This window comes from Salmo salar, chromosome ssa04 (genome assembly GCF_905237065.1).
Source record: "Salmo salar chromosome ssa04, Ssal_v3.1, whole genome shotgun sequence".
Classification (NCBI taxonomy): Eukaryota; Metazoa; Chordata; class Actinopteri; order Salmoniformes; family Salmonidae; genus Salmo; species Salmo salar.
In genome coordinates this window covers 70,943,895-70,970,541 of record NC_059445.1, presented here as the reverse complement: position 1 = coordinate 70,970,541, position 26,647 = coordinate 70,943,895, and the positions used below count along the sequence as shown (strand labels likewise).

Sequence of the window (26,647 nt, the reverse complement as noted above, 5' to 3'; positions counted from 1 at the left end):
AGTATGGCTGGTGGCATTGTCATCCTGGAGGGTCATGTCAGGATGAGCCTGCAGGAAGGGTACCACATCAGGGAGGAGGATGTCTTCCCTGTAACACACAGCATTGAGATTGCCTGCAATGACAACAAGCTCAGTCCGATGATGCTGTGGGACATCGTCCCAGACCATGACGGACCCTCCACCTCCAAATCGATCCCGTTCCAGCGCACAGGTCTCGATGTAACGCTCCCTCCTTCAATGGTAAACACGAATCGACCATCACCCCTGGTGAGACAAAACCGCGACTCGTCAGTGAAGAGCACTTTTTGACAGTCCTGTCTGGTCCAGCGACGGTGGGTTTGTGCCCATAGGTGACGTTGTTGCCGGTGATGTCTGGTGAGGACCTGCCTTACAACAGGCCTACAAGCCCTCAGTCCAGCCTCTCTCAGCCTATTGCGGACAGTCTGAGCACTGATGGAGGGATTGTGCATTACTGGTGTAACTCGGGCAGTTGTTGTTGCCATCCTGTACCTGTCCCGCAGGTGTGATGTTCGGATGTACCGATCCTGTGCAGGTGTTGTTACACGTGGTCTGCCACTGCGAGGACGATCAGCTGTCTATCCTGTCTCCCTGTAGCGCTGTCTTAGGCATCTCACAGTAAGGACATTGCAATTTATTGCCCTGGCCACATCTGCAGTCCTCATACCTCCTTGCAGCATGCCTAAGGTAAGTTCACGCAGATGAGCAGGGACCTTGGGCATCTTTCTTTGTATTTTTCAGAGTCAGTAGAAAGGCCTCTTTAGTGTCCAAAGTTTTGTGACCTTAATTGCCTACCGCCTGTAAGCTGTTAGTGTCTTAACGACCGTTCCACAGGTGCATGTTCATTAATTGTGCATGTTCATTAAAGCATGGGAAACAGTGTTTAAACCCTTTACAATGAAGATATTTGGATTTTTACAAATTATCTTTAAAAGACAGGGTCCTGAAAAAGGGACTTTTCTTTTTTTTGCTGAGTTCACGTTCAAAAACTGCACTATGGATTTTTTTTCCAATAGCCAGAAGGGGGAGACAAGGGAAGCATTGAACTACAGAAATTCAGGTGTGGCAATATTTTCATTTTGACAATAGATATTTTGCCACTTAAAGCATCAGTAGATGTTAGTCCATCTACTGAGGTTGGATTGAATTGATTTGAGCGTTCTGTTACAGTTTCTAGCAATGGTTTTATCTAAGAAAGGAAATATATCTATTCCCAAATATTTAAAATGGGAAACGATTGGGATTCCATAAATAGAGATGTAGTCCTCCATCTGGGTCCGGAGAGGCAGTAGGGCAGATTTGGTTAGATTCATTGTATAACTTGAGATGTAGCTGAATTTGTCTATGATCTTCAAAGTGTTTGGGAGGGATTGAGATACATTGTCTACAAAAAGTAACATAATGTAGGCGTATAATGAGATGACAAGATCTGTAGAATTGAGAGATATTGCCTGGACCAGAGGCTCCATAGACAATAATATGGATTGCGTGCGCTCCTCCCTCCCCAGTTACCCCACACGTAGGGGATGAGATTAAGGGGTTTAGGTCAGCGGATTTCGGCTGGGTGCCCCACATTTGAAGTCTGCACGACCGCGCACCCTAGATTATAAACATAGCAGAGGTGAGATGGGATCACCTTGCCTGCCACTTTTATTTTTTTATTTAACATGCAGTTATTCTGACAGAACAATAGCAGGTATTGCCTGGTATTACTATGGCTGAGGGATTGGCATATAGTATTTTAATCATATTAATGAAATTGGAGCCAAGTGCCATATGTTCCAAAAACTGAACAAAGATATGACCATTCTAGTCTCTCAAAAGCTTTTTCTGTGTCGAGAGAAATAACTGCCCAAGGAGCTTTGGTTTCTGACGAAGCATGTAAGATATGTAATAGATTGAGGTTATCTGAGGAGAATAGTTTTTTAACAGACCCGCTATGGTCCAGATGTACCAATTTGGGTAAATAAGTTTAGACCAGACGACAGAATGTATTTTTTTTTATATCTGTGTTTATCAAAGATAGGGTGCGACAGTGAGAACACTGGGTGGCGTCTTCACCTTATTTTAATAAAAGCAACATTTGTGCTGTATTTACATCCCTCCCAAATGAACCTTTGTGAACGGCTGTGATTAATCATTTCAAGCAACAGTGGACCTAATTGGTTCCGAAATTTTAAATAGACCTCATCACAAATACCATCCCAACCAGGTAATTTGCCGTAATTAATGTTATTCCATGCCATTCTAAGTTAAATGGAGATTTGGGCTCCCGATACTTGGATTCTTGTCAATGTTTAAAACACCTGATTATATGTATACAGTGGCTGCGCTACTGTGACCTGAGGGGTATCCTACAAAGCAGGTTTGAGTAGTTAGCGAGGTAACTTTGGTCAACTCTGAGTTCAACTCAGGATAACCAGTCATATGAAAGTGGCTCACCTTTTAGCCACCTAAATGTATATGGCAATGAATCCATCAGAACTAGCCTGGGCCCAGTTTCCCATTTGAAATGTATGACATTTTTTTTCTTCTCCGATGTGGGGAAAAAAGGTGCTTGTGCATCGATAAGCACACCAAAGATGGCATTGATGATAAGTTTAAAAAAAATGCATTTCTAAAACTGCATTTCTAAGACTATTTCACACCATAGCCTACTGAATTTGCCAGATACATTTTTAACAATTTTGATTTCAGCATTGTCTCAATGAAGTTCGGCGTTCGAACTTCACGCACTCGCAAGCCTGCTAGAGTTACCAGCAGACGGAGGAGCAATACCCACTGTCGTAGTACAGAAGAAGCCTGAGCTGAAATGTGAAGCTAACCAAAGCTGGTTAGCTTTAGAAAACCCTGAGTAGATCTAGCTTGCTTCGTAGGATACCCCTTTGGCTGCTGACCTCTGTAAATGACATGCAGAACATTGAAAATGTCCTTGTGTAGGAGTAGGATTGTTACGGTTAGGATTGGGGTACGGGAAGCTGATCATAGATCTGTACCTAGTGGAAACTTCACCCTGGAGTGCATGGGTAAAGCAAGTTTGGAATGACACGTTTGACTTGCAGTCAGCAGCATTCCATCTGATAAACAACCCAAAATACAATCTTTGTAAACAACCACACAGACATTTAATCAGGAATAGCTTTTATATAAAATTAGACCATCAGATCCAGAGTGTTCTGTATAACTACAGTGCCTTCAGAAAGTACTCACACACCTTGACTTTTTACACATTGTTGTTTTACAGTCTGAATTGAAAATTGATTATATTTAGATTTGGTGTCACTGGCCTACACAGACTAACCCCATGATGTCAAAGTGGAATAATTTTTTGGATGATTTTTTAAAACAAATTAATTACAAATTAAAAGCTGAAATGTCTTGAGTCAATAAGTATTCAACCTCTGTTATGACCAGCTGAAATAAGTTCAGAAGTAGAAATGTGCTTAACAAGTCACATAATACATTGCAAGGACTTACTCTGTGTGCAATAATAGGTGCTTAAAATTATTTTTGAATAACTACCCTATCAGTCGAGCAGTGAATTTCAAACACAGATTCAACCACAAAGACTAGGGAGGTTTTCCAATGCCTCGCAAAGACGGGCACATATTGGTAGATGGGTAAAAATAAAAGACAGTGAATATCCTTTTGAGCATGGTGAAGTTATTAATTACACTTTGGATGGTATGTCAGGGATTTCACCATGAGGCCAATGGTGACAGTTACAAAGTTTAATGGCTGTGATAGGAGAAACTGAGGATGGATCAACAACAGTGTAGTTACTCCCCAATACTAACCAAAATGAGTGAAAAGAAGGACGCGTGTACAGAATAAAAAAAATGCATCCAGTTTGCAAGGCACTAAAGTAAAATTGCAAAAATAAATTAACGCTATGTCATGAATACAAAGCGTCACTCAGTTTCTCTCTTCATATTTTCATGCATGGTGATGGCTGCATCATGTTATGGGTATGCTTGTCATCGTCAAGGACTAAAGAGTTTTTGAGGATAAAAGAAACAGAAGAGCTTAGCACAGGCAAAATCCTAGAGGAAAACCTGGTTCAGTCTGCTTTCCAACAGACACTGGGAGACAAATTCACCTTTCAGCAGGACAATAACCCAAAACACAAGGCCAAATATACACAGGAATTGCTTATCAAGACAAGACTGAATGTTCCTGAGTGGCCTAGTTACAGTTTTGAATTAAATCGGCTTGAAAATCTATGGCAAAATCTAGCAATGATCAACAACCAACTAGACAGAGCTTGAAGAATAAAAATAAAAAATAACTTTGTGCAAATATTGTACAATCCAGGTGTGCAAAGCTCTTAAGAGACGTATCCAGAAAGACTCACAGCTGCAATCGCTGCCAAAAGTTCTAACATGTACTGACTCAGGAGTGTGAATACTTATGTAAATGAAATATTTCATTTCCATTATCAAACATGTCTAAAAACATGTTTTCACTTTGTCATTATGATGTATTGTGTGTAGATGGTTGAGATTTTTTTTAATTTAATCTATATTAAATTCAGGTTGTAACATCAAAATGTGGAATAAATCAAGGGGTATGAATACTTTCTAAAGGCACTGTATAAAAAGTACATACAATTAAGTAAATAAATGAATTACACACACACACACACACACACACTTGAAGTCGCAAGTTTACATACAGTTAGGTTGGAGTCATTAATACTCGTTTTTCAACCACCCTACAAATGTCTTGTTAGCAAAACTATAGTTTTGGCAAGTCGGTTAGGACATCCACTTTGTTCATGACACAAGACATTTTTCCAACAATTGTTTACAGATTATTTCACTTATAATTCACTTTATCACAATTCCAGTGGGTCAGAAGTTTACATACACTAAGTTGACTGTGCCTTTAAACAGCTTGGAATATTCCAGAAAATGATGTCATGGCTTTATGAGCTTCTGATAGGCTAATTGACCTCATTTGAGTCAATTGGAGGTGTGGATGTATTTCAAGGCCTACCTTCAAACGCAGTGCCTCTTTTCTTTTGATTTTCCCGTGACGTCAAGTAATCAGCCAAGACCTCAAAAGAAATTGTAGACCTCCACCAGTCTGGTTCATCCTTGGGAGCAATTTCCAAACGACTGAAGGTACCACATTCATCTGTACAAACAATAGTACGCAAGTATGACCACCATGGGACCACGCAGCCGTCATACCGCTCAGGAAGGAGACGGGTTCTGTCTCCTAGAGATGAACGTACTTTGGTGTGAAAAGTGCTTAACTTGGGTCAAACGTTTCGGCATTTGACCCAAGCCTTCCACAGACTTCCCACAATAAGTTGGGTGAATTTTGGCCCATTCCTCCTGACAGAGCTGGAGTAACAGAGTCAGGTTTGTAGGCTTCCTTGCTCGCACACGCTTTTCAGTTCTGCCCACAAATTATCTATGGGATTGAGCTCAGGGCTTTGTGATGGCCACTCCAATACCTTCACTTTGTTGTCCTCAAGCCATTTTGCCACAACTTTGGAAGTATGCTTGGGGTCACTGTCCATTTGGAAGACCCATTTGCGACCAAGCTTTAACTTCCTGACTGATGTCTTGAGATGTTTCTTCAATATATCCACATAATTTTCCACCCTCATGATGCCATCTATTGTGTGAAGTGCACCAGTCCCTTCTGCAGCAAAGCACCGCACAACATGATGCTGCCACCCCGTGCTTCTCGGGTTGGGATGGTGTTCTTCGGCTTGCAAGCATCCCCCTTTTTCTTCCAAACATAACGATGGTCATTATGGCCAAACAGTTCTATTTTTGTTTCATCAGACCAGAGGACATTTCTCCAAAAAGTGCAGTTGCAAACCGGTTTTGGAGCAGTGGCTTCTTCCTTGCTGAGCGGCCATTCAGGTTGTCTATATAGGACTCGTTTTACTGTGGATATAGATACTTTTGTACCGGTTTCCTCCTGCATCTTCACAAGGTCCTTTGTTGTTGTTCTGGGATTGATTTGCACTTTTCGCACCAAAGTACGTTCATCTCTAGGAGACAGAAAGTGTCTCCTTCCTGAGTGGTGTGACGGCTGTGTGGTCCCATGGTGTTTATACTTGCGTACTATTGTTTGTACAGATGAATGTGGTACCTTCAGTCGTTTGGAAATTTCTCCCAAGGATGAACCAGACTTGTGGAGGTCTACAATTTCTTTTGAGGTCTTGGCTGATTTCTGATTTTCCCATGAGGTCAAGCAGAGGCACTGAGTTTGAAGCTAGGCCTTGAAATACATCCACAGGTACCTACAATTGACTAAAATTATGTAAATTAGTATAACAGAAGCTTCTAAAGCCATGACATAATTTTCTGGAATTTTCCAGGCTGTTTAAAGGCACTGTCAACTTAGTGTATGTAAACTTCTGACCCACTGGAATTGTGATACAAGTGAAATAAATAAGTGAAATAATGTCTGTAAACAATTGTTAGAAAAATGAATTGTGTCACGCACACAGTAAAGTCCTAACCGACTTGCCAAAACTATAGTTTGTTAAGAAATTTGTGGAGCGGTTGAAAAACTAGTTTTAATGACTCCAACCTAAGTATGTAAACTTCTGACTTAACTGTATGTATGTATAAATGAGAGAGAGCAGGTGTTCAAGTTAGTAGATCAAATTCAAAAGGCACTAATGTACTACATTCCAGTTGAGACATCGAAAAGAAGCACAGGACACGGAGAAGACAAATTAAATCATATAGTGCATGTGGTATTTGATACGCAGGACATAGTGCATGTTTTGCAACATAAGATATTATATAAACAAGCACCAAATTACACATGCTAATATCGCTACTCAACAACTACTACACACATATACTAATACTGCACAAGCACGAGACAGCAAGATAAGCGCCAGCATTTGATTCATTTTTAGGAATGTTGACTAACAATTACTTTTGCAGGACTAGTGGATGAGGCAGCTTTGGAGAACAGGAATGACACCTCTAGCTCTCTTGGATGATCAGAACCATTTTGTCAACTGCGAAAATATACAGTTAAAAACACTAAAGCGCTACCCACTGGGCACAGATGTCAGGTCAACGTCTATTCCACATTGGTTCAATGTAATTTCATTGATTCAACCAGTGTGCCCAGAGGGTAAAGAATTAAAGGATTTTTAAGACATGACAGTGTGAAGTATAGCATCAAGACAGAGCACCAGCCATGCTTTTTCAAACTATTTGACAAAAATGACAATATCAAATTGGAATTCTGAAACACATAATTGATTATTTTGTTTAAACACCAAGAGATACTACCATTGACCAGAAAGGAATGAATTACAGTAACAAGCTCTAGATCTTACATAGTTAACTATCCATATGCATAAATGTTGTATGGGGTAAGACTACTGCATTCAAATATGGAAGGGATTAAAACAGCATTTAAACTGATTATTAATGCATCACTTCAATCAAACATGATTGAGAGTGAGTCATTGGAACAGAAACATTTGGCTTTTTAACGTAAAATAAGACTTGGAATGTCAACTTTGTATATTAAAGCACAGTGATATTTCAAAGTAGTTTTGTTAAAGGAAGATATTTGGTCCATTGCTTCTGAAAGACGGAAGAGAAGATTTGATATTATTATCTAGCTCACATGATCACGTCAAACCTACATAATCTAAAACGGATGTTAAATCTAAAATGTGTCAAATGTGGTATTGCCATGATTAGTTGTGGTTAGTTAATAAATTACATGCAAACAGTGTATACATTTCTGTACAATAAAAACAATGTAAAAAATATAAATTTGTTTTGTATCATTGTTTCAGCTGAACAGTTCAGTTTCGAACCCAGTGGCAGGCAGTGTTTTAGTCATAGATATAACAATGCAATGTTAAATTCTACAGCACAATACACAAACTGTACACTGAAGTAATTTCACCAAGAGGCTTTCCATGGCTGTGTACCAGAGTGATATTATATGGTGTTAACGTGATTGTTTACAAGGTAACATTTATACATGATTAGATGAAGGTAGCATGATTGCAGCCAAAACGGCAATGTATTTCAGGTATCCTATTCTATATCCAAACCCTATGTCTAAACAGTCAATTTAATATCCAATATGTTGGACTGAGATGATTGTTAACATGTTATCATGGTACCTGTATTGTAAAGCAATGACTTGAACCTACAGTTACTAAGCATGCAGTTAATGTATTAAAGTGTTTCTCTAATCTCTGTGTTGTATTGAAAGCATTGGTAGCATACATTTTGTATCACACACATGAACATGCAATAAATGCTTTCAGCAGACAAGGGTTTTTATGAGCCAAAAAATATATAATTCTAAACCGCATCAATCCCCCCCTGTATTTAAACATTCCCCACCCACCCCAAAGCAGCGAGCTATGGTGGCCTTTCCCTTTTGGTCTCCAGTTCTCCCCCCAACCCCGTTTCAGTTTTTTCTTATGTCAGCGTAGACCACTGGCTCCATCTTGTGGAATGAGTTGGGGTTCTTGGTGCCCGAGTGATCCAACTGGGCGTATATCACCGGCCCCTGTTGTGATGAGTGGATGGATGGGTGGGGAGATATGGCAAAGGGGAAGGAGGAAAAATGGTGTTAGTAACAATACTTGTTACACTGGTTTAGCTGTCAAGTTCAAATGGCCGTGGGAAACGTAAATGGCCGTGGGATTTAAGTGGGGACAACTGCAGATAACAAAGACATATCAAAGCAGTGTTGTTAAATGGAAGATATTTGGCCCATTGCTTCTGAATGAAGCCAGATAAAGATAAAAGCCTGTAACAATGCCAGATTGTTGCACAAAAGAAAATGTGTTTTTTTTCTCCTATCTAGCACAGCTTGGGACTACATCTGGGCTGCGTGAGTGTGTAGAAGAAGAGGGCGCCATTTTCTTCTTATCTTCAGGGTGTCATTTCTACCGACCACTGGGATCAAAGAAATCACAAAAAAAAAAATAAATAAATAAATAAATAAACACTCACTTGAAACATAGATAGGGGGAAAAAACAACACATGCAACGGCCAAGTACAGTACAGCTTCATGTTTTGACTGACAGAGGGATGTGGTGGCGTTATCCTAGCCACCACAGATCCGACCTAACACGTCTCTTAATGTAATGAGCGAGAGGCACATTTCAAGACTGTCCCGCACAAGATCAACAAACTAAACCAGTCGACCGCAAACAAAAGCCTCTCAGAGACAAAGATTAAAAGGTTCTCCTTTTCCAGGAATAGGCCTACAATAGTGTTTGATAAGGTCATCAGAGGACTCCCATCAACTTTCATAAGCAATGCATGACACCTTCATAGGCACTACATGAACATCTATACATGCTTATGTTAGCAACAGCAGCTTTGCTAAAGGGGATGCTGTGACCCTCCATCCAGTTGTTGACATAAGCATTTAGGGCTTCACCAGAATAATAGTGATCCCACGCATTATGTCATTCAGTGGTCACCAATCCTGGTCCTGGAGAGCTACAGGACGTGCAAACGTTTGATTCAGTCCAGCACCAAAACACCTGATTCCATTCATCAAGGTCCTGATGATTAGTTGGATCAGGTGGGTCACTTCTGGGCTAGAACAAAAGCCTGCTCCAGGCCCAGGGTTGGTGACAACTGATTTAGTAAGTCTGTTGAGCAAGGGTATCCGCCTTCAGTACTTGATGGCCGCAATGTCTATGGGTCTCTCCCGTAGACAACTTTTGAGGTCTGGAAACATCTGACAAGCATTGGCGTGTAATGTCCCTTTAAGTCTAACATCAAGATGAGTCCACATCCCCTGCTATTGGTTTTGCAGGTCCAGCTATGCTTCAACCCCAAACAAATGGGAAAAATAAGTACAGCAAATCTGGAACTTTAATGGCAATTATGTTTGTCATTAATTTTGGTTAGAGGCATATAGCTGGACCTACACAACAGATGGTCTGGGACATGGACTAATCTCAACGTTAAGACTACTTTCGAGGGCAAAAAAACGTGACAAACTTGGATTTGAGTGTAATGGCCCTTTAAATGGATATTGGCAATGAGGCCCTTTATCTACTTCCCCAGAGTCAGATGAACTTGTGGATACCATTTTATGTATCTGTGTCCAGTATGAAGGAAGTTAGAGGTAGTTCCGTGAGCCAATGCAAACTAGCGTTAGCGCAATGACTGAAAGTCTATGGGTATCTGCTAGTATGCTAGGGAGTGTGTCAACCTGGGTCACATTCAGTAGGTTGAAAAGTCAACATTTTGTTACAATGTTCTGATTCCGAACACAACCCTGATTTCCAAGGTCAGAAGGATGAAAAACTAAATGTAGACAACCAGACACTAAAGCCATCAAAGAGATCAGCTTGAAATCCTGTTTCAGCGTTTCCCAAAATCAGTCCTCGGGACCCCAAGGTATGCACATTTAGTTTTCGCCCTAACTACACAACTGATTCAAATGATCTAAGCTTGATGATTAGTTGACTATTTGAATCAGCTGTGGACGGAGTTTGGGGAAACCCTGGCCTATGCTGTAGTAGCTAGGTACTAGTCTGTTTTTGTTCTCGTCAACTACTTATGGAATAACCGTGCAAAATGTTGACTTGACAATGACAGCAATGAAGTTGTCAGGAACACAAATAGATCTGGGAAAAGGCTAATGCTGTTGTGCATCTCAGCTCTAGTTAGTTATTAGATCCCTCTTCCCCTGTTCGTGTCCCCTGGGCGACAGTGGGTGTGGATGGTTGGTTTAAGTCACTCACTGTAGCGCCTACCTGGACCGGGGCGGAGGGGCTGCTACACCTGGAGCCCTCTGAGCTGGATTCGTGCTTCTTCCCTCCCGGGCGTGTGGCGTGGGAGCTCACACTCGCCACTGAAGTGCAGCTAGATTTTGCACCGCGGGAGGGGTTTACGAATCGGAGGTTTGTTTTGTGCAGTTCAGGAAGCGTTGGCGCACAGAGAAATGGGCGACATGGACACATACAGTCAGACACAGGAGAAGACATGGGAGACAGATACAAATGCAAAATGAGAGCTGAGCAGATTCCACATGAGTTATGCTGCACATTTTGAGATGACTGCTCCAAGTGGCTGGGAGGAGAGGTTGGCAGGAGTGACACATGGGCAGAGACACAGTACTGGAAGATTAACAAGGCATGGATCTGTATGGGAACAAGGAGCTGATGCTTATAAAGACAATTGATCAGTTACTGCAGCTTTCCAAAAAACTAAGAAACAGCATTAACGGAACAAAAAAAAACACTGACTTAAAAACAGTTACTATATCTAATAGCCTATGCGACAATCAATTTGTCAATAAAAGAGAATAAATAAAGAAGTGGATTAGGGAAAAACAACATTCCCCACCCCAATGAGATAACGATGTGATCACCCACTTGAAAGATTAGTGTTGTATGGTAGTCATACCAACGTCAGTCAGTGGTCCAATAAACACGTATTTTTGGGTCTCTTGGTTGTTTAACATTTTTATAAAAAGTAATATTGTCAATGTAATACTATCTTATGTTGTTCTTGTACATAACTGTTCTGTACTTCAGTCATGTATTTTATGTTTTATGCAACAGTTAATGGGGATCCTAATAAACAAAACTGAAGAGCAAACATGGCACTCCCCGGAAGCAAATGTTGGCGCTGGTCAATAGTAGCGTATTATATAATAGGGTCAGTTTGTTCACTATCTACAAGATCTCTTGGTTCACATCTAACCAGGATCTGTATTAACCATCTCAGAGTAGGAGTGATGATCTTGGACAGGGATATTCAACTCTTATCCTACGAGGTCCGGAGCCTGCTGGTTTTCCATTCTACCTGATAATTAAATGAGTCCCTGATTCGAATGGAACAATGATAAAAATGCAGTGGAACTGGTTTCGAAGTCCAGAGATGAGTTTGAGGGATCTAGGATCAGGTCCCCCCTGTAATATTACTCATTGTGGTCTAAGTGTAAAAACTGATCCTAGACTAGCTATCTTACTCGAGACACTTTATGAATATCAGCCTAGGACTCCAAAATATAAATTAATAGATTTTTTAAAATGTGATAGAAATGAAAGTTAAAACTGTTAGCATTTAGTTTGTGAGATTTGAAGAGCATGTGTCGAGTGACTTCATAAAGTATTCACACCCCTTGACTTTTGCCAAAATTGGATGTGTTAAAGCCTGAATAGAACATTGATTAAATTGAGATTGTGTCACTGGCCTACACATAATACCCCATGCCAAAGTGGAATTGTGAAATGTCTTGAGTCAATAAGTATTCCACCCTTCGTTATAGCAAGCCTAAATAAGTCCAGGAGTAAACATTTGCTTATGGAGTCTTAATAAGTTGCATGGAAACAGTGTTTAACATAATTTTGGAATGAATGCCTCATCTCTCTACCCCACACATACAGATCATTTTAAGGTCCCTCAGCTGAGCAGTACATTTCAAACAGATTCAACCACAAAGACCAGGGAGGTTTTCCCCAAAATATTATTTCAACATGCATCCTGTTTGCAATAGGGTACTAAAGTAAAACTGCAAAAGATGTGGCAAAGAAATTAACTTTATGTCCTGAATACTAAGTGTTCCTTTGGGCAAATCCAACACATGACTGATTAACTCTTCAAATGTTCTATCATGGTGGTGGCTGCATCATGTTAGGGATATGCTTGTCATCAACAAGGATGAGGGAGTTTTTTGGGATAAAAAGAAGACAGAATAGCTAAGCACAGGCAAAATCCTAGAGGAAGACCTGGTTTAGTGTGCTTCCAACAGACACTGGGAAACAAATTCCCTTTTCAGATGGACAATAACCTAAATCACAAGACCAAATACAGTTGAAGTCGGAAGTTTACATACACCTTAGCCAAATACATTTGAACTCAGTTTCACAATTCCTGACATTTAATCCATGTAAATATTCCCTGTCTTAGGTCAGTCAGAATCACCACTTTATTTTAAGAATGTAAAATGTCAGAATAATAGAGAGAATGATTTATTTAAGCTTTTATTTATTTCATCACATTCCCACTGCGTCAGAAGTTTACATATACTCAATTAGTATTTGGTAGCATTGCCTTTAAATTGTTGAACTTGGGTCAAACGTTTTGGGTAGCCTTCCAGAAGCTTCCCACAATAAGTTGGGTGAATTTTGGCCCATTCCTCCTGACAGAGCTGGTGTAACTGAGTCAGGTTTGAAGGCCTCCTTGCTCGCACACACTTTTTCAGTTCTGCCCACAAATTATCTATAGAATTGAGGTCATGGCTTTGTGAAGGCCACTCCGATATCTTGACTTTGTTGTCCTCAAGCCATTTTGCCACAACTTTGGAAGTATGTTTGGGGTCATTGTCTACTTGGAAGACCCATTTGCAACCAACCTTTAACTAACTGACTGATGTCTTGAGATGTTTCTTTAATATATGCACATAATTTTCCATCCTCATGATGCCATCTATTTTGTGAAGTGCACCAGTCCCTCCTGCAGCAAAGCACCCGCACAACATGATGCTGCCAACCCCCGTGCTTCACAGTTGAGATGGTGTTCTTCAGCTTGCAAGCATCCCCCTTTTTCCTCCAAACATAATGATGGTCATTATGGCCAAACAGTTCTATTTTTGTTTCATCAGACCAGAGGACATTTCTCCAAAAAGTACAATCATTGTCCCCATGTGCAGTTGCCTACCGTAGTCTGGCTTTTATATGACGGTTTTGGAGCAGTGGTTTCTCCTTTGCTGAGCGACCATTTCCTCCAGCATCTTCACAAGGTCCTTTGCTGTTGTTCTGGGATTGATTTGCACTTTTCGCACCAAAGTACGTTCATCTCTAGGAGACAGAGCGCGTCTCCTTCCTGAGCGGTATGACGGCTGCGTGGTCCCATGGTGTTTATACTTGCGTACTATTGTTTGTACAGATGAACGTGGTACCTTCAGGCATTTGGAAATTGCTCCCAAGGATGAACCAGACTTGTGGAGGTCTACAATTTTTTTTCTGAGGTCTGGCTGATTTCTTTTGATTTTCCCATGAGGTCAAGCAAAGAGGAACTGAGTTTGAAGGTAGGCCTTGAAATACATCCACAGGTACCTCCAATTGACTCAAATTATGTCAATTAGCCTATCAGAAGCTTCTAAAGCCATGACATTTTCATGACATCAATTTTCCAAGCTATTTAAAAGGCACAGTCAACTGAGCGCATGTAAACTTCTGACCCACTGGAATTGTGATACAGTGAAGTATAAATGAAATAATCTGTCTGTAAACAACTGTTGGAAAAATGACTTGTGTCATGCAAAGTAGATGTCCTAACCGACTTGCCAAAACTATAGTTTGTTAACAAGAAATTTGTGGAGTGGTTGAAAAACAAGTTTTAATGACTCCAACCTAAGTGTATGTGAACTTCAACTGTATATACTGGAGTTGCTTACCAAGAGGACACTGAATGTTCCTGAGTGGCCTATTTACAGTTTTGGATTAAAAATGGCAAATCTTGAAAATGGCTGTCTAGCTATGATCAACAAACAACTTGATATTTTAAGAATAATAAAAAAAAGAATGTGCAAATCTTGCACAATCCAGGTGTGAAAAGCTCTTAGATTTACCCAGCTGTAATCCCAGCCAAAGGAGATTCTAACATGTAGTGATGTGAATACTTATGTAAATAAAATTAGAAATAGGGCAAACATATCTAAAAACATGTTTTCACTTTGCATTATGGGGTATTGTGTGTAGATGGGTGAGAAATAGGGCTGTTCACTACAACAAAACAAAAAAAACAAAAAAAATAGGTTAACCGAGTCTGGTCAAAATTTTTAAGAGTGTATTTTTCCATATATAGACACGCCCTATGTTGGAATATAAGCAACTATATGTAGGCTACTGACCTTGTCTGCTTGCTTTAAGCACAGCGATTAAAAATAAAGACAAATTACTAAAGAGGGCAGCAGAGACTAATATAGCCTAACCTGAAGAAAAAAAACCTGTTCCCGACCCGACGCTCCTGAAGTTACCGGTAATAGGCAACACCAGCTGTTGGAAAGTAAATCGTACCATTTCTACTGATCCGCGTGTCAGTTATGATTTTCATATGCACATTTTCATGGAACAGTTTCATTTATAATAAAGTCTTCATATCATGTGGTTAATCAAAATTCTATCTAAATGAAAATACAATTCTAATAGTAACTTCTATAGCCAACATGTAAAAATAGCCTACATAAAGCCAACAAATAAAAACATTGCAGCCTGCAGCTATAAAATATCATGATAAAAATAAATATCCTTTCAATCACATTGGCTTCGCATGGCCTGTCTGCAAGGAACTTGAAACATTGTATCAACTATTAACTTGATCCAGCTGAAGAAGCTCATGCTTCTTCACTCCAGTGATCTCGGGACAGACACAGCTGTAGGCTACTTGCGCAAGGGATAAGTAATCAGGTAGGCCTATTTTATGACGTTTCCACCGGATCAAAGCATTACATTTTTGTGGTTATTGCAAGGGAGATAGCTGGAAAGATATTTCAAATAGGCTACATTGAGGAACTATTGTCAGCTCCACAGTGATGGTGAGTTAAGATAATCAGAAATAGTATCAGATCCCAAAATGGGCACATTTATAAGCCTACATTTGTGCGCAGGCCAGGTAGCCTAGGCCTACTTCTATGCGTAATCAGGTTTGTGTCCTTACTCAAGATCGACAGGAGCGCTCCAAACAAGACAATTAATAAATTGACAACTCGTAAATGAAATGAAATAAACCTAGTGTAGCCTAGGTTGTGCGCTCCGCAAACAATGTGTTCACTCTTACAATGACAACGGTAACAGTAATAATAATAATAATAATATATTGAATGCATTAACAGAAACTACCGTAACCAAACACAGTGTTGATGAGAAATTGAGAATTTACGATAAATGTACTACTGGTGATATTGGTGTGCCATCCCCGAGGCCTCCGCAATGGATTAGTCCACTGAGACAGGTGTCTCATGTCCCATAACTGTTTTTACATATATTTGCCACTGCTCGACTTAAAAAAAAATAAATAAAAAAATCTTGGCCGACCAAACAATCGACCAGTCGACTAAATGGGGTCAGCCCTAGTAAGAAACCCCCCCAATTTAATCAATTTTGAATTCATGCTGAAACAACAAATTGTGGAATAAGTCAAGGGGTATGAATATTTTCTGAAGGCAATGTATATTGTTCAGGAGGTAGCGTTAGAGGAAACAGGAGAGCCATATGACAGTGAAACAGAAGAGGAAGGGGTTAGTGGTCAGTAATGGATGAGTGACATGTGAGTGGCAGACAACGACATGAACGTTAGATGACAAGCCAAGCTTAATGGCGCCCCTATTTTTTTTAATCCGTCACTGTGGGCATTGACATACAGATCTTGGAAAGCAAAATGTCTGGTCTTTCGACGTGCGACATTGTTGTCAACAATTATGGTGATTTGGATGATCAACTATTTTCCTCTCTCAAATTGAGTCTAGAAGATGGATAGTTGTTTTAACACTGCAATCAAAACTATCTGTTTGAATATAATGTGATATCAAAAAAAATATCAAACACCTTGAAGTTTTATACCCATTAAATCATTGCATGTCTATCTTAAGAGTGTTTTCATAATTGTACTATTCCGTTAGTCAGCACCCCAACTTATTTGGGTGTGCGTCAACTCATGCTTTATATTAGGCCTAGGTCAAGAAAAACCTTGTAACTAATCATCTGAATCAGAGAGAAGAGAGAGCAGTGTCTACGCTTGGCATTTAGCCACCCTCTAAACACCTCCTTGTCGGAGATAGCATGACTTCCTCCAATCAGGTCTCTAATGGTAAACCTGGAGCACCCATTTGAGCGAAGCAGATCTGACACATACTAGGTCAGTAAGTAATTCATCATGGTAATAGGGCATTTACAAGTACCGCTGGTACAGTCTAACCCCACATGCACAGGAAAATCCAGTCGCGTCTTTCTTCTGAGTTTTCATTAATATATAATAATAACAACAACAACAAATGCCATTGAGCAGGCGCATCTATCCAAAGCGACTTGCAGTCAAGCGCACATAAATTGTTTTACGTAGAGGTGGTCCCGGGAATCGAACCCGTTATGTTATTTTCTATTCCAAGAGAGAGGACACAAGAGACAATCGCAGCCATTGTAACTCAACCCCCATATCCAATGCAGCGGAGTTATCCCTAAGTGTTAAGGTCTGATGACTAAGAACGTTAGTGTGTGTCAGTTGGTGACTCAGAGACATGCCAGGGGGAGGTCAGGAAGAAGAGAGATTCAGGCAGGCCCAACAACCAGAGGCCATGAAAACATTTGTTGAAAGTAGAGCTCCATTCACTGCAAGGGTTGCTTTCAGAAAAAAGACAACTATGAACATTTGATACGTAATTTCTGAGATGCAGTTCCTTTTGATTGACCTCATCAAGAGCCATTAACTGCATGCAGTAAATTGGTTTTTGACAGAGCAGAGTAGTCTTTGCACACAAAACATATCACAACGATAGAAAGGTTTCCGGTGTGATTTCATTTGTTTCATCAAATATTTCATATTGCATTTATTGATGCCCCATAAAATACTCTACAGATACTGATGGTCAGGTGTAATGATTGATACTGACCAAAGTCCAGATATTAAAGTACTATTAAAGCTATCTACTACCCTGATGGTTATACAAGGGAGGATGCCTTACCCTTCGTATTCATGACTGGTTTGATGCCTCTTGATGATCAGGCAGGTAACAACAGCGATGAGAATGAGCCCGATGACAGCGCCACACACGGCGCTCACTATGACAGCCGTGCTGTTCTGAGGGAGAGACTCTGCAAAACAAGGCAACGTAAGCATTGAAACATTGTAACATAATTGTAACGTTGTATGACAAAGTCACAGCTGTGCCAATACTGCCAGTTCAATGTTTGAGGCATTATATCAGTGTTAAAACGGTTAATCTCTTGTATGAGTGTTTCTCAACCCCTGGTTATTAAGATATTGGTAATCGCTCAGTTGGCAGTTTTTATTCCAAGTCATCCTTCAATGTGAGAGAGCATGGTCACTTCCTGCTTAAAATTGACTTGTGTTGCTGTACTGTTGTGAATCCATTTGCAAGTTTACCTTTGATGACGACTTTGAGCTGTGTCTGAACGGGGGTGACAGATATGTCGGGCGGGTTAATCACGGCACACGAGTAGGTGCCGTTGTCGTTGAACTGCGCCTCAATTAAATGGACAGAGGCGTCTTTTTTGTTCAGATCTCCCGCCCATTTCACCCTGTCTTTGAATTGAGCCACGCTCCCTGGGTAGTGCTTGCCAGAAGTGTAATAGAAAATCTAAAAAAAAAAAAAGACATTAGAAAAAAACGATATAAGAATGACTGAAGAGAAAATATATCGTTGAAGAATTGCACACAATGTCAGCGTCCGAAATGGCACCCTATTCCCCTTATAGTGCACTACTTTTGACGGTGCCCATGGGGCTCTGGTCAGAAGTATTATACTAGGCTATATAGGGAGCCATTTGGGACATAGTCATTGGCTAAGGACTCATAACAGAAATGGGAAAGACAAACAAACAAACAGGTTTAACCATTGTAAGCTTATGGCTTACCTACATCACTGGGCACTTTTGCCAAGCAACAGCAAATCTTCCCCTGATACGAACATAATACAGAGTATCTGCTACTGTACAAAACTGATGGCCAATTTTGTTTAGCGTGTACATGACAGGCAGATATCCTCAATAGTCAATTTGTTTAAAAGATGGGAGGGACAGATAGCTGTGTGGACTAGTGTGGGTGTCGGTGACTCCCTCTCCAACTGAACACTGTTACGAGGCCAAACACAAGCGCATCATTACGAGCAAGATGAGCCAGCTAGCTAGGTCTCTAGGGGAGGGAAATGGGAATAGGGGTAATAGTTATGCTTGTTCCTTCCATTTCCATACAAATCCCAGCAATGCAAAAAATAGTGCCTTCAGCAAGTATTCACACCTAACTTTTTCCACATTATGTGTTAAATTAAAAATGGGATTTTTATTTTTTGTCAACGATCTACACAAAATACTCTAATGTCAAAGTGGAAGAAACATTTTTCTTTACAAATGTTAGAATTTGTAAAGTATTCAAACCTGTAAGTCAATATATATATTAAATCACCTTTGGCAGCAATTACAGCTGTGAGTCTATGGGCATGTCTCTAAGAACTTTGCACACCTGGATTGTACAATATTTGCACATTATTCTTTTTTCAATTCTTCAAGCTCTGTCAAGTTCGTTGTTGATCATAGCGCGACAGCCATTTTCAAGTCTTGCCATAGATTTTCAAGCCGATTTAGGTCAAAACTGTAACTAGGCCACTCAGGAACATTCAATGTAATCTTGGTAAGCAACTCCAGTGTATATTTGGCCTTGTGTTTTAGGTTAATGTTCTGCTGAAAGGTGAATGTCTCCCAGTGTCTGTTGGAAAGCAGACTGAACCAGGATTTTGCCTGTGCTTAGCTCTATTACATTTATTTTTTATCCTAGCCAATGACAAGCATACCCATAACATGATGCAGCCACCACCATGCATGAAAATATGAAGAGGGGAACTCAGTGAAGTGTTGTTTTCCCCAAACAACGCTTTATATTCAGGACATGAAGTTAATTTCTTAGCCACATTTTTAGCAATTTTACTTTAGTGCTTCATTGAAAACATGGATGTTTTTTAATCTGTACAGGTGTCCTTTTCCCTCTGTCGATCAACTGTTGTTGATCCATCCTCAGTTCTCTTATCACAGCCCTTAAACTCTGTAAAAGTCACCATTGTGAAATTCCTGAGCGGTTTCTTTCCTTTCCGGCAACTGAGTTAGGAAGGACACCTGTATCTTTGAAGTGACAGGGTGTATTGATACACCATCCAAAGAGTTATTAATAACATCACCATGCTCAAAGGGATATTCCATGTCTGCTTTTTTGTAATTTTCTTTACCCATCTACCAATTGGTGGCCGCTTTTTTTTAATTTTTTAAATTTTTTTTTAAAGGGGTGGATCAGCCTAATATAGGTGGCCGCCTTTGCGAGGCATTGGACAACCTCCCTGGCCTTTGTGGTTGAATCTATGTTAGAAATTCACTGCGCGACTGATGGACCTTACAGATAATTGCATGTGGGATACAGAGATGAGGTAGTCATTCAAAAATCATGTTAAACACTGTTATTGCACACAGAGCGAGTCCATGCAACTTATTATGTGACTTGTTAAGCAAATGTTTGCTCCTGAACTTATTTAGGCTTGTCATAAAGGGGTTGAATACTTAGTGACTCAAAACATTTCAGCTTTTCATTTTTAATTAATTTGTAAAATAATATCTTTTAAAAAAAATTCACTTTGACATTATGGACTATTGTGTGTGTGGGCCAGTGACACAAAACCTCAATTTAATACAATCAAGTTTAAAATATATAACTTTCAAAATACAGAAATACAAAAGGTTGTATCTTTTAAACTTTATTGCTGACATGCAAAACATTTTGGGACTATATCAACAACGGACTAATGAAACAAATACGAAATAATTGTTTTGGGGTTAAGTTTGGAGAAACGAACTGGAAGGAGGCAGATGGTCAGGAAGAAGTTGCCTATAACATAACAACCCTCAGGCTAAATCTCCTTCCATTGGACCAGTCTCAAACACACGCACACATACTCCCTCGCTCTTTTCTGTGGCAGTGGGCCTAAATAAGAGGGAAAATGTTGTGCTCGAACACTCCTCGTGGAAGATCTGAGAGAAACTTCTTGGGAGTTGTTCATGGACCCAGAGAAAGAAATCACTCACGGAAACAGCGCTTCCGGGGTCGGATCCCGTTGGACGAAACGACCAGGTGACTGTGGCTGCGCTGCTGATCACTTCCCTGGACTTGAAGGAACACTTGAGGATCCCCGTGGTGCCATTCTCAACCAGCACCTCTGCCGGGGCATACAACTCTATGGCCGCTGTTAGATTTGTACCTGTTGATAAAGAACCAACATTTAGTTTGTTGCTTAATGTATTCAAAATTGAAAAGCTGGTAGGGCATTGGGGCTATATAGAGGTCGACCGATTATGATTTCAACGCCGATACCGATTATTGGAGGACCCAAAAAAAGCCAATACCGATTAAATCGGCCAATTTTATTTATTTGTAATCATGACAATTACAACAATACTGAATGAACACTTATTTTAACTTCATATAATACATCAATAAAATCAATTTAGCCTCAAATAAATAATGAAACATGTTCAATTTGGTTTAAATAATGCAAAAACAAAGTGTTGGAGAAGAAAGCAAAAGTGCAATATGTGCCATGTAAAAAAGCTAACATTTAAGTTCCTTGCTCAGAACATATGAAAGCTGGTGGTTCCTTTTAACATGAGTCTTCAATATTCCCAGGTAAGAAGTTTTAGGTTGTAGTTATTATAGGACTATTTCTCTCTATACCATTTGTATTTCATAATCCTTTGACTATTGGATGTTCTTATAGGCACTTTAGTATAGCCAGTGTAACAGTATAGCTTCCGTCCCTCTCCTCGCCCCTACCTGGGCTCGAACCAGGAACACGTCGACAACAGCCACCCTCGAAGCATCGTTAACATCGCTCCACAAAAGCCTCTGCAAGGGGAACAACTACTTCTGGTCTCAGAGCGAGTGACGTCACCGATTGAAACGCTATTAGCGCGCACTGCGCTAACTAGCTAGCCATTTCACATCGGTTACACCTGCCTAATCTCAGGAGTTGATAGGCTTGAAGTCATAAACAGCTCAATGCTTGAAGCACAGCGAAGAGCTGCTGGCAAACGCACGAAAGTGCTGTTTGAATGAATGCTTACGAGCCTGCTGCTGCCTACCACCGCTCAGTCAGACTGCTCTATCAAATAGACTTATTTATAACATAACACAGAAATACGAGCCTTAGGTCATTAATATGGTCAAAATCTGGAAACAATCATTTCGAAAACAAAATGTTTATTCTTTCAGTGAAATACAGAATGGTTCCGTATTTTATCTAACGGGTGGCATCCATAACTCTAAACATTCCTGTTAACATTGAAGGTTGTGCAATGTATGTCATAATTACGTAAAATTCTGGCAAATTAGTTCGCAACGAGCCAGGCGGCCCAAACTGTTGCATATACCCTGACACTGCGTGCAACAAACGCAAGAGAAGTGACACAATTTCCCTAGTTTAATATTGCCTGCTAACCTGGATTTCTTTTAACTAAATATGCAGGTTTAAAAAAATATATACTTCTGTGTATTGATTTTAAGAAAGGCATTGATGTTTATGGTTAGGTACATTCGTGCAACGATTGTGCTTTTTTCGCAAATGCGCTTTTGTTAAATCATCCCCCGTTTGGCGAAGTTGGCTGTCTTTGTTAGGAAGAAGTAGTCTTCACACAGTTCGCAACGAGCCAGGCGGCCCAAACTGCTGCATATACCCTGACTCTGTTGCACAGAACGCAAGAGAAGTGACACAATTTCCCTAGTTAAAAGAAATTCATGTTAGCAGGCAATATTAACAAAATACACAGGTTTAAAAATATATACCACTTATGTATTGATTTTAAGAAAGGCATTGATGTTTATGGTTAGGTACATATTGGTGCAACAACAGTGCTTTTTTTCGCAAATGCGTTTGTTAAATCACCCGTTTTGCGAAGTAGGATATGATTCAATGATAAATTAACAGGCACCGCATCGATTATATGCAACGCAGGACAAGCTACATAAACTAGTGATATCAACCACCATGTGTAGTTAACTAGTGATTATGTTAAGATTGATTGTTTTTTATAAGATACGTTTAATGCTAGCTAGCACCTTACCTTGGCTCCTTCCTGCACTCGCATAACAGGTAGTCAGCCTGCCACGCAGTCTCCTCATGGAGTGCAATGTAATCGGCCATGATCGGTGTCCAAAAATGGCGATTACCGATTGTTATGAAAACTTGAAATCGGTCGACCTCTACTATATAGCCACTTAAATGTATAGCTTTGATGCTTTATAGTTGCTAGGCTTTAGACATTTTCAGCTATCAGAAAAAAAGGAAAGCCACATTTCCAATCAAATCAAATTTTATTGGTCACATACACATGGTCAGCAGAAGTTATTGCGAGTGCAGCGAAATGCTTGTTCTTCTAGTTCCGACAGTGCAGTAATATCTAACAAGTAATCTAACAGTTCCACAACAACTACCTAATACACACAAATCTAAGTAAAGGGATGGAATAAGAATATATACATATAAATATATGGATGAGCGATGACCGAGCGGCATATGCAAGATGCAATAGAGGGTATAAAATACAGTATATACATAACAGAAGAGTAATGCAAGATATGTAAACATTATTAAAGTGACCAGTGATCCATTTATTAAAGTGGCCAATGATTTCAAGTCTGTATGTAGGCAGCAGCCTCTCTGTGTTAGTGATGGTTGTTTAACAGTCTGATGGCCCTGAAATAGAAGCTGTTTTTCAGTCTCTCGGTCCCAGCTTTGATACACCTGTACTGACCTTGCCTTATGGATGGTAGCAGGGTGTACAGGCAGTGGCTCAGGGGGTTGTTATCCTTGATGATCTTTTTGGCCTTCCTGTGGCATCGGGTGCTGTAGGTGTCCTAGAGGGCAGGTAGTTTGCCCCTGATGATGTGTTGTGCAGAACGCACCACCCTCTGGAGAGCCTTGCGGTTGTGGGCGGTGCAGTTGCCGTACCAGGCCGGTGATACAGCCCGACAGGATGCTCTCGATTGTGCATCTGTAGAAGTTTGTGAAGGTTTTAGGTGACGCTATTGTGCCTTCATCACACTGTCTGTGTGGGTGGACCATTTCAGTTTGTCTGTGAAGTGTACACCGAGGAACTTAAAACGTTCCACCTTCTCCACTGCTGTCCCGTTGATGTGGATAGGTGGGGGGTACTGCCTCTCCTGTTTCATGAAGTCCACGATCATCTCCTTCGTTTTGTTGACGTTGAGTGAGAGGTTATATTCCTGACACCACACTCCGAGTGCCCTCACCTCATCCCTGTAGGTGGTCTTGTCATTGTTGCTAATCAAGCCCACTGTTGTGTAGTCTGCAAACTTCATGATTGAGTTGGAGGCGTGCATGGCCACGCAGTCATGGGTGAACAGAGAGTACAGAAGGAGACTCACCACACACCTTGGTTGTGTCCTACCTTCACCACCTGGGGGCCGGCCCGTCAGAAAGTCCAGGACCCAGTTGCACAGGGCAGGATTGAGACCCAGGGCCTCATGCTTAATGATGAGCTTGGAGGGTACTATGGTGTTGAATGCTGAGCTGTAGTCAATGAACAGCATTCTTACATAAGTATTCCTCTTGTCCAGATGGATAGGGCAGAGTGCAGTGTGATGGCAATTGCATTGTCTGTGGACCTATTGGGGCGGTAAGCAAATTGAAGTGGGTCTAGGGTGGCAGGTAAGGTGGAGGTGATATGATCCTTGAATAGTCTCTCAAAGCACTTCATGATGACAGAAGTGAGTGCTACGGGGCAATAGTCGTTTAATTACCTTTGCCTTCTTGGGTACAGGAACAATGGTGGCCATCTTGAAGCATGTGGGGACAGCAGACTGGGATAGAGAGACATTGAATATGTCCATAAACACTCCAGCCAGCTGGTCTGCGCATGCTCTGAGGACGCGGCTAGGGATGCCGTCTGGGCCGGCAGCCTTGCGTGGGTTAACACTTTTAAAACATCTTACTCACGTCGGCCACGGAGAAGGAGACGCCCGCAGTCTTTGGTTGCGGGCCACGTCAGTGGCACTGTATTATCCTCAGGGCGGGCAAAGAAGGTGTTTAGTTTGTCTGGAATCAAGACGTCGGTGTCCGTGACGTGGCTTGTTTTCTTTTTGTAGTCCATGACTGCCTGTAGACCCTGCCACATACGTCTCGTCTGAGGAGGGCCTTGTATGCATCGCGGAAGTTAGAGTAGCAGTGATCCAGTGTATTGCTCGCACGAGTGCTACAATCAATATGCTGATAGAATTTAGGTAGCCTTGTTCTCAAATCTGCTTTGTTAAATTCCCCGGCTACAATAAATGCAGCCTCAGGATATATGGTTTCCAGCTTGCATCAAGTCCAGTGAAGTTCCTTGAGGGCCGTTGTGGTATCGGCTTGAGGGTGGATATACACGGCTGTCGACAACCGACGAGAATTATCTTGGGAGATAATATGGTCGACATTTGATTATGAGGAATTCTAGGTCAGGTGAACAAAAGGACTTGAGTTCATGTGTGTTGTTACGATTACACCATGAGTCGTTAATCATGAAGCATACACCCCCGCCCTTCTTCCCAGAGAGATGTTTATTTCTGTCTGCGCGACATTTGCTTCTTAAGCTCTCTTGTTAACTAGTTTGGCATAGGTAAATGCGAGTTGTTCAGAGTTTTGTACCTATTTGGCAACATCTTTTCCATTTAGAAAGAGCCAGGTCAGGGACGAATGCATGCAGTGTGACAAAAACATGCTGACGGCACAGAATGCAATAATAAAACAGGTGGACCCTTTCCCTTCAAGCCTTTGAATTTCAACCCAACACAGACTGGGCAAGCAACACACAAATGGAAACCAAGTCCATTGGAAGCAATATTATTGTTGTATCTCAAAAGTGTAGTAGACCACAAATGATGCGCTACAATAATCATGTCTAACAGATTTTATTATAACTTTCTATAAAAATGAAATTAGCTAAGTAAAATATGTTTTACTTGCCTGTCCACATACTATGAATCCGTCCTATTTAACCAATAAGTTGGTCAATTCTTACGCATCATGACAAAACAATAGATTCAGAAATGTTTAGTTAATTATGTGAACAACACGTGACACGTTTCACAACAACAGGCGCTTCCTCACGTCTCTGTGTATTTTGATATTCTTTGGTTTTATGTTAGGTAGCTAGGTTAGCATTCCTGGCTAGCTACCAACAAACTAAGCTAACCAGACCCTATAAGTCAAGAATGTAACTAGCTAGCTAACCATATAACTAGCTAACTAACTGGCACTCTATAGTTCATATATACATCACACACCTTGATTTGAAATACGACTATCGTACCAAGTCACGCACTACTTGCTAACTATCGTCTGTTCAGCTAGCCAGTTAACTAAAGCATAATTTGCTAGCGGCTAGTTAGCATGCAAACTACTATAGCTACTGGCTAGCTAACAACTATAGCGATCATGTTAGCTTCTTTAAAAAGGTAGACAGTAACTTACTTACCGAAAAAGAGACATAACGTTATTCCACATAGTAAAACACAATTGCACGCGAGGTTTGTCCTCCTTAGCTCCATAACTTAGAACGCATCAATATCTCCCCCTCCCTGTTTTTTGGTCCAACATTAGCCAACGTCCAGCTGCTCAATGCACCCTCCTCCTGTGTGTAAAAAAAAAACACAGGAAAACGCACTAGCATGACTGGAAAGACGATGACATATAATGTGCACTCGATTTATCTCACGCGGAGCACCAGACGGTAAAGTTGCTTTAAAATCCCAAGCACCAAAGTGGAAACACCCCATTCGCACGTGATCTGAAGTAAATAGAGTTCACCTTCTCCCACATTCATGTCCACTGCGTTTTTTGGTGGCTTTCCGAACTTGCATATCT

At 40.7% G+C, this 26,647-nt stretch overlaps 1 protein-coding gene across 2 annotated transcripts; it reads right to left on the bottom strand.

The window, feature by feature from the left end:
* Positions 1-6,718: 6,718 nt before the first annotated feature.
* LOC106603775 (myelin protein zero-like protein 1) lies at positions 6,719-26,552 on the bottom strand. Of its 2 annotated transcripts, none has more exons than XM_014197847.2 (6): positions 26,259-26,552; positions 20,817-20,989; positions 18,118-18,331; positions 17,696-17,825; positions 10,752-10,872; positions 6,719-8,547 (listed from the first exon to the last, which is right to left on the bottom strand). In XM_014197847.2, exons 1-6 carry the CDS (start codon positions 26,329-26,331, stop codon positions 8,446-8,448), a joined length of 813 nt encoding a protein of 270 aa, XP_014053322.1. In that variant the 5' UTR covers positions 26,332-26,552; the 3' UTR covers positions 6,719-8,445. The 2 variants fall into 2 exon arrangements, with proteins under 2 accessions (XP_014053322.1, XP_014053323.1); XM_014197848.2 differs by having other exon boundaries at positions 10,764-10,872.
* Positions 26,553-26,647: the final 95 nt, after the last annotated feature.

Coding starts and splice junctions, on each gene's coding strand:
- LOC106603775 (XM_014197847.2), bottom strand. CDS start 26,331: ATGGAGCTAAGGAGGACAAACCTCGCGTGCAATTGTGTTTTACTATGT. Junction 20,990..26,258: donor AACGTTATGTCTCTTTTTCG/GTAAGTAAGTTA, acceptor CTTTATCAACAG/GTACAAATCTAACAGCGGCC. Junction 10,873..17,695: donor ACCAGTCATGAATACGAAGG/GTAAGGCATCCT, acceptor TGCAAAATCTAG/CTGCACTTCAGTGGCGAGTG.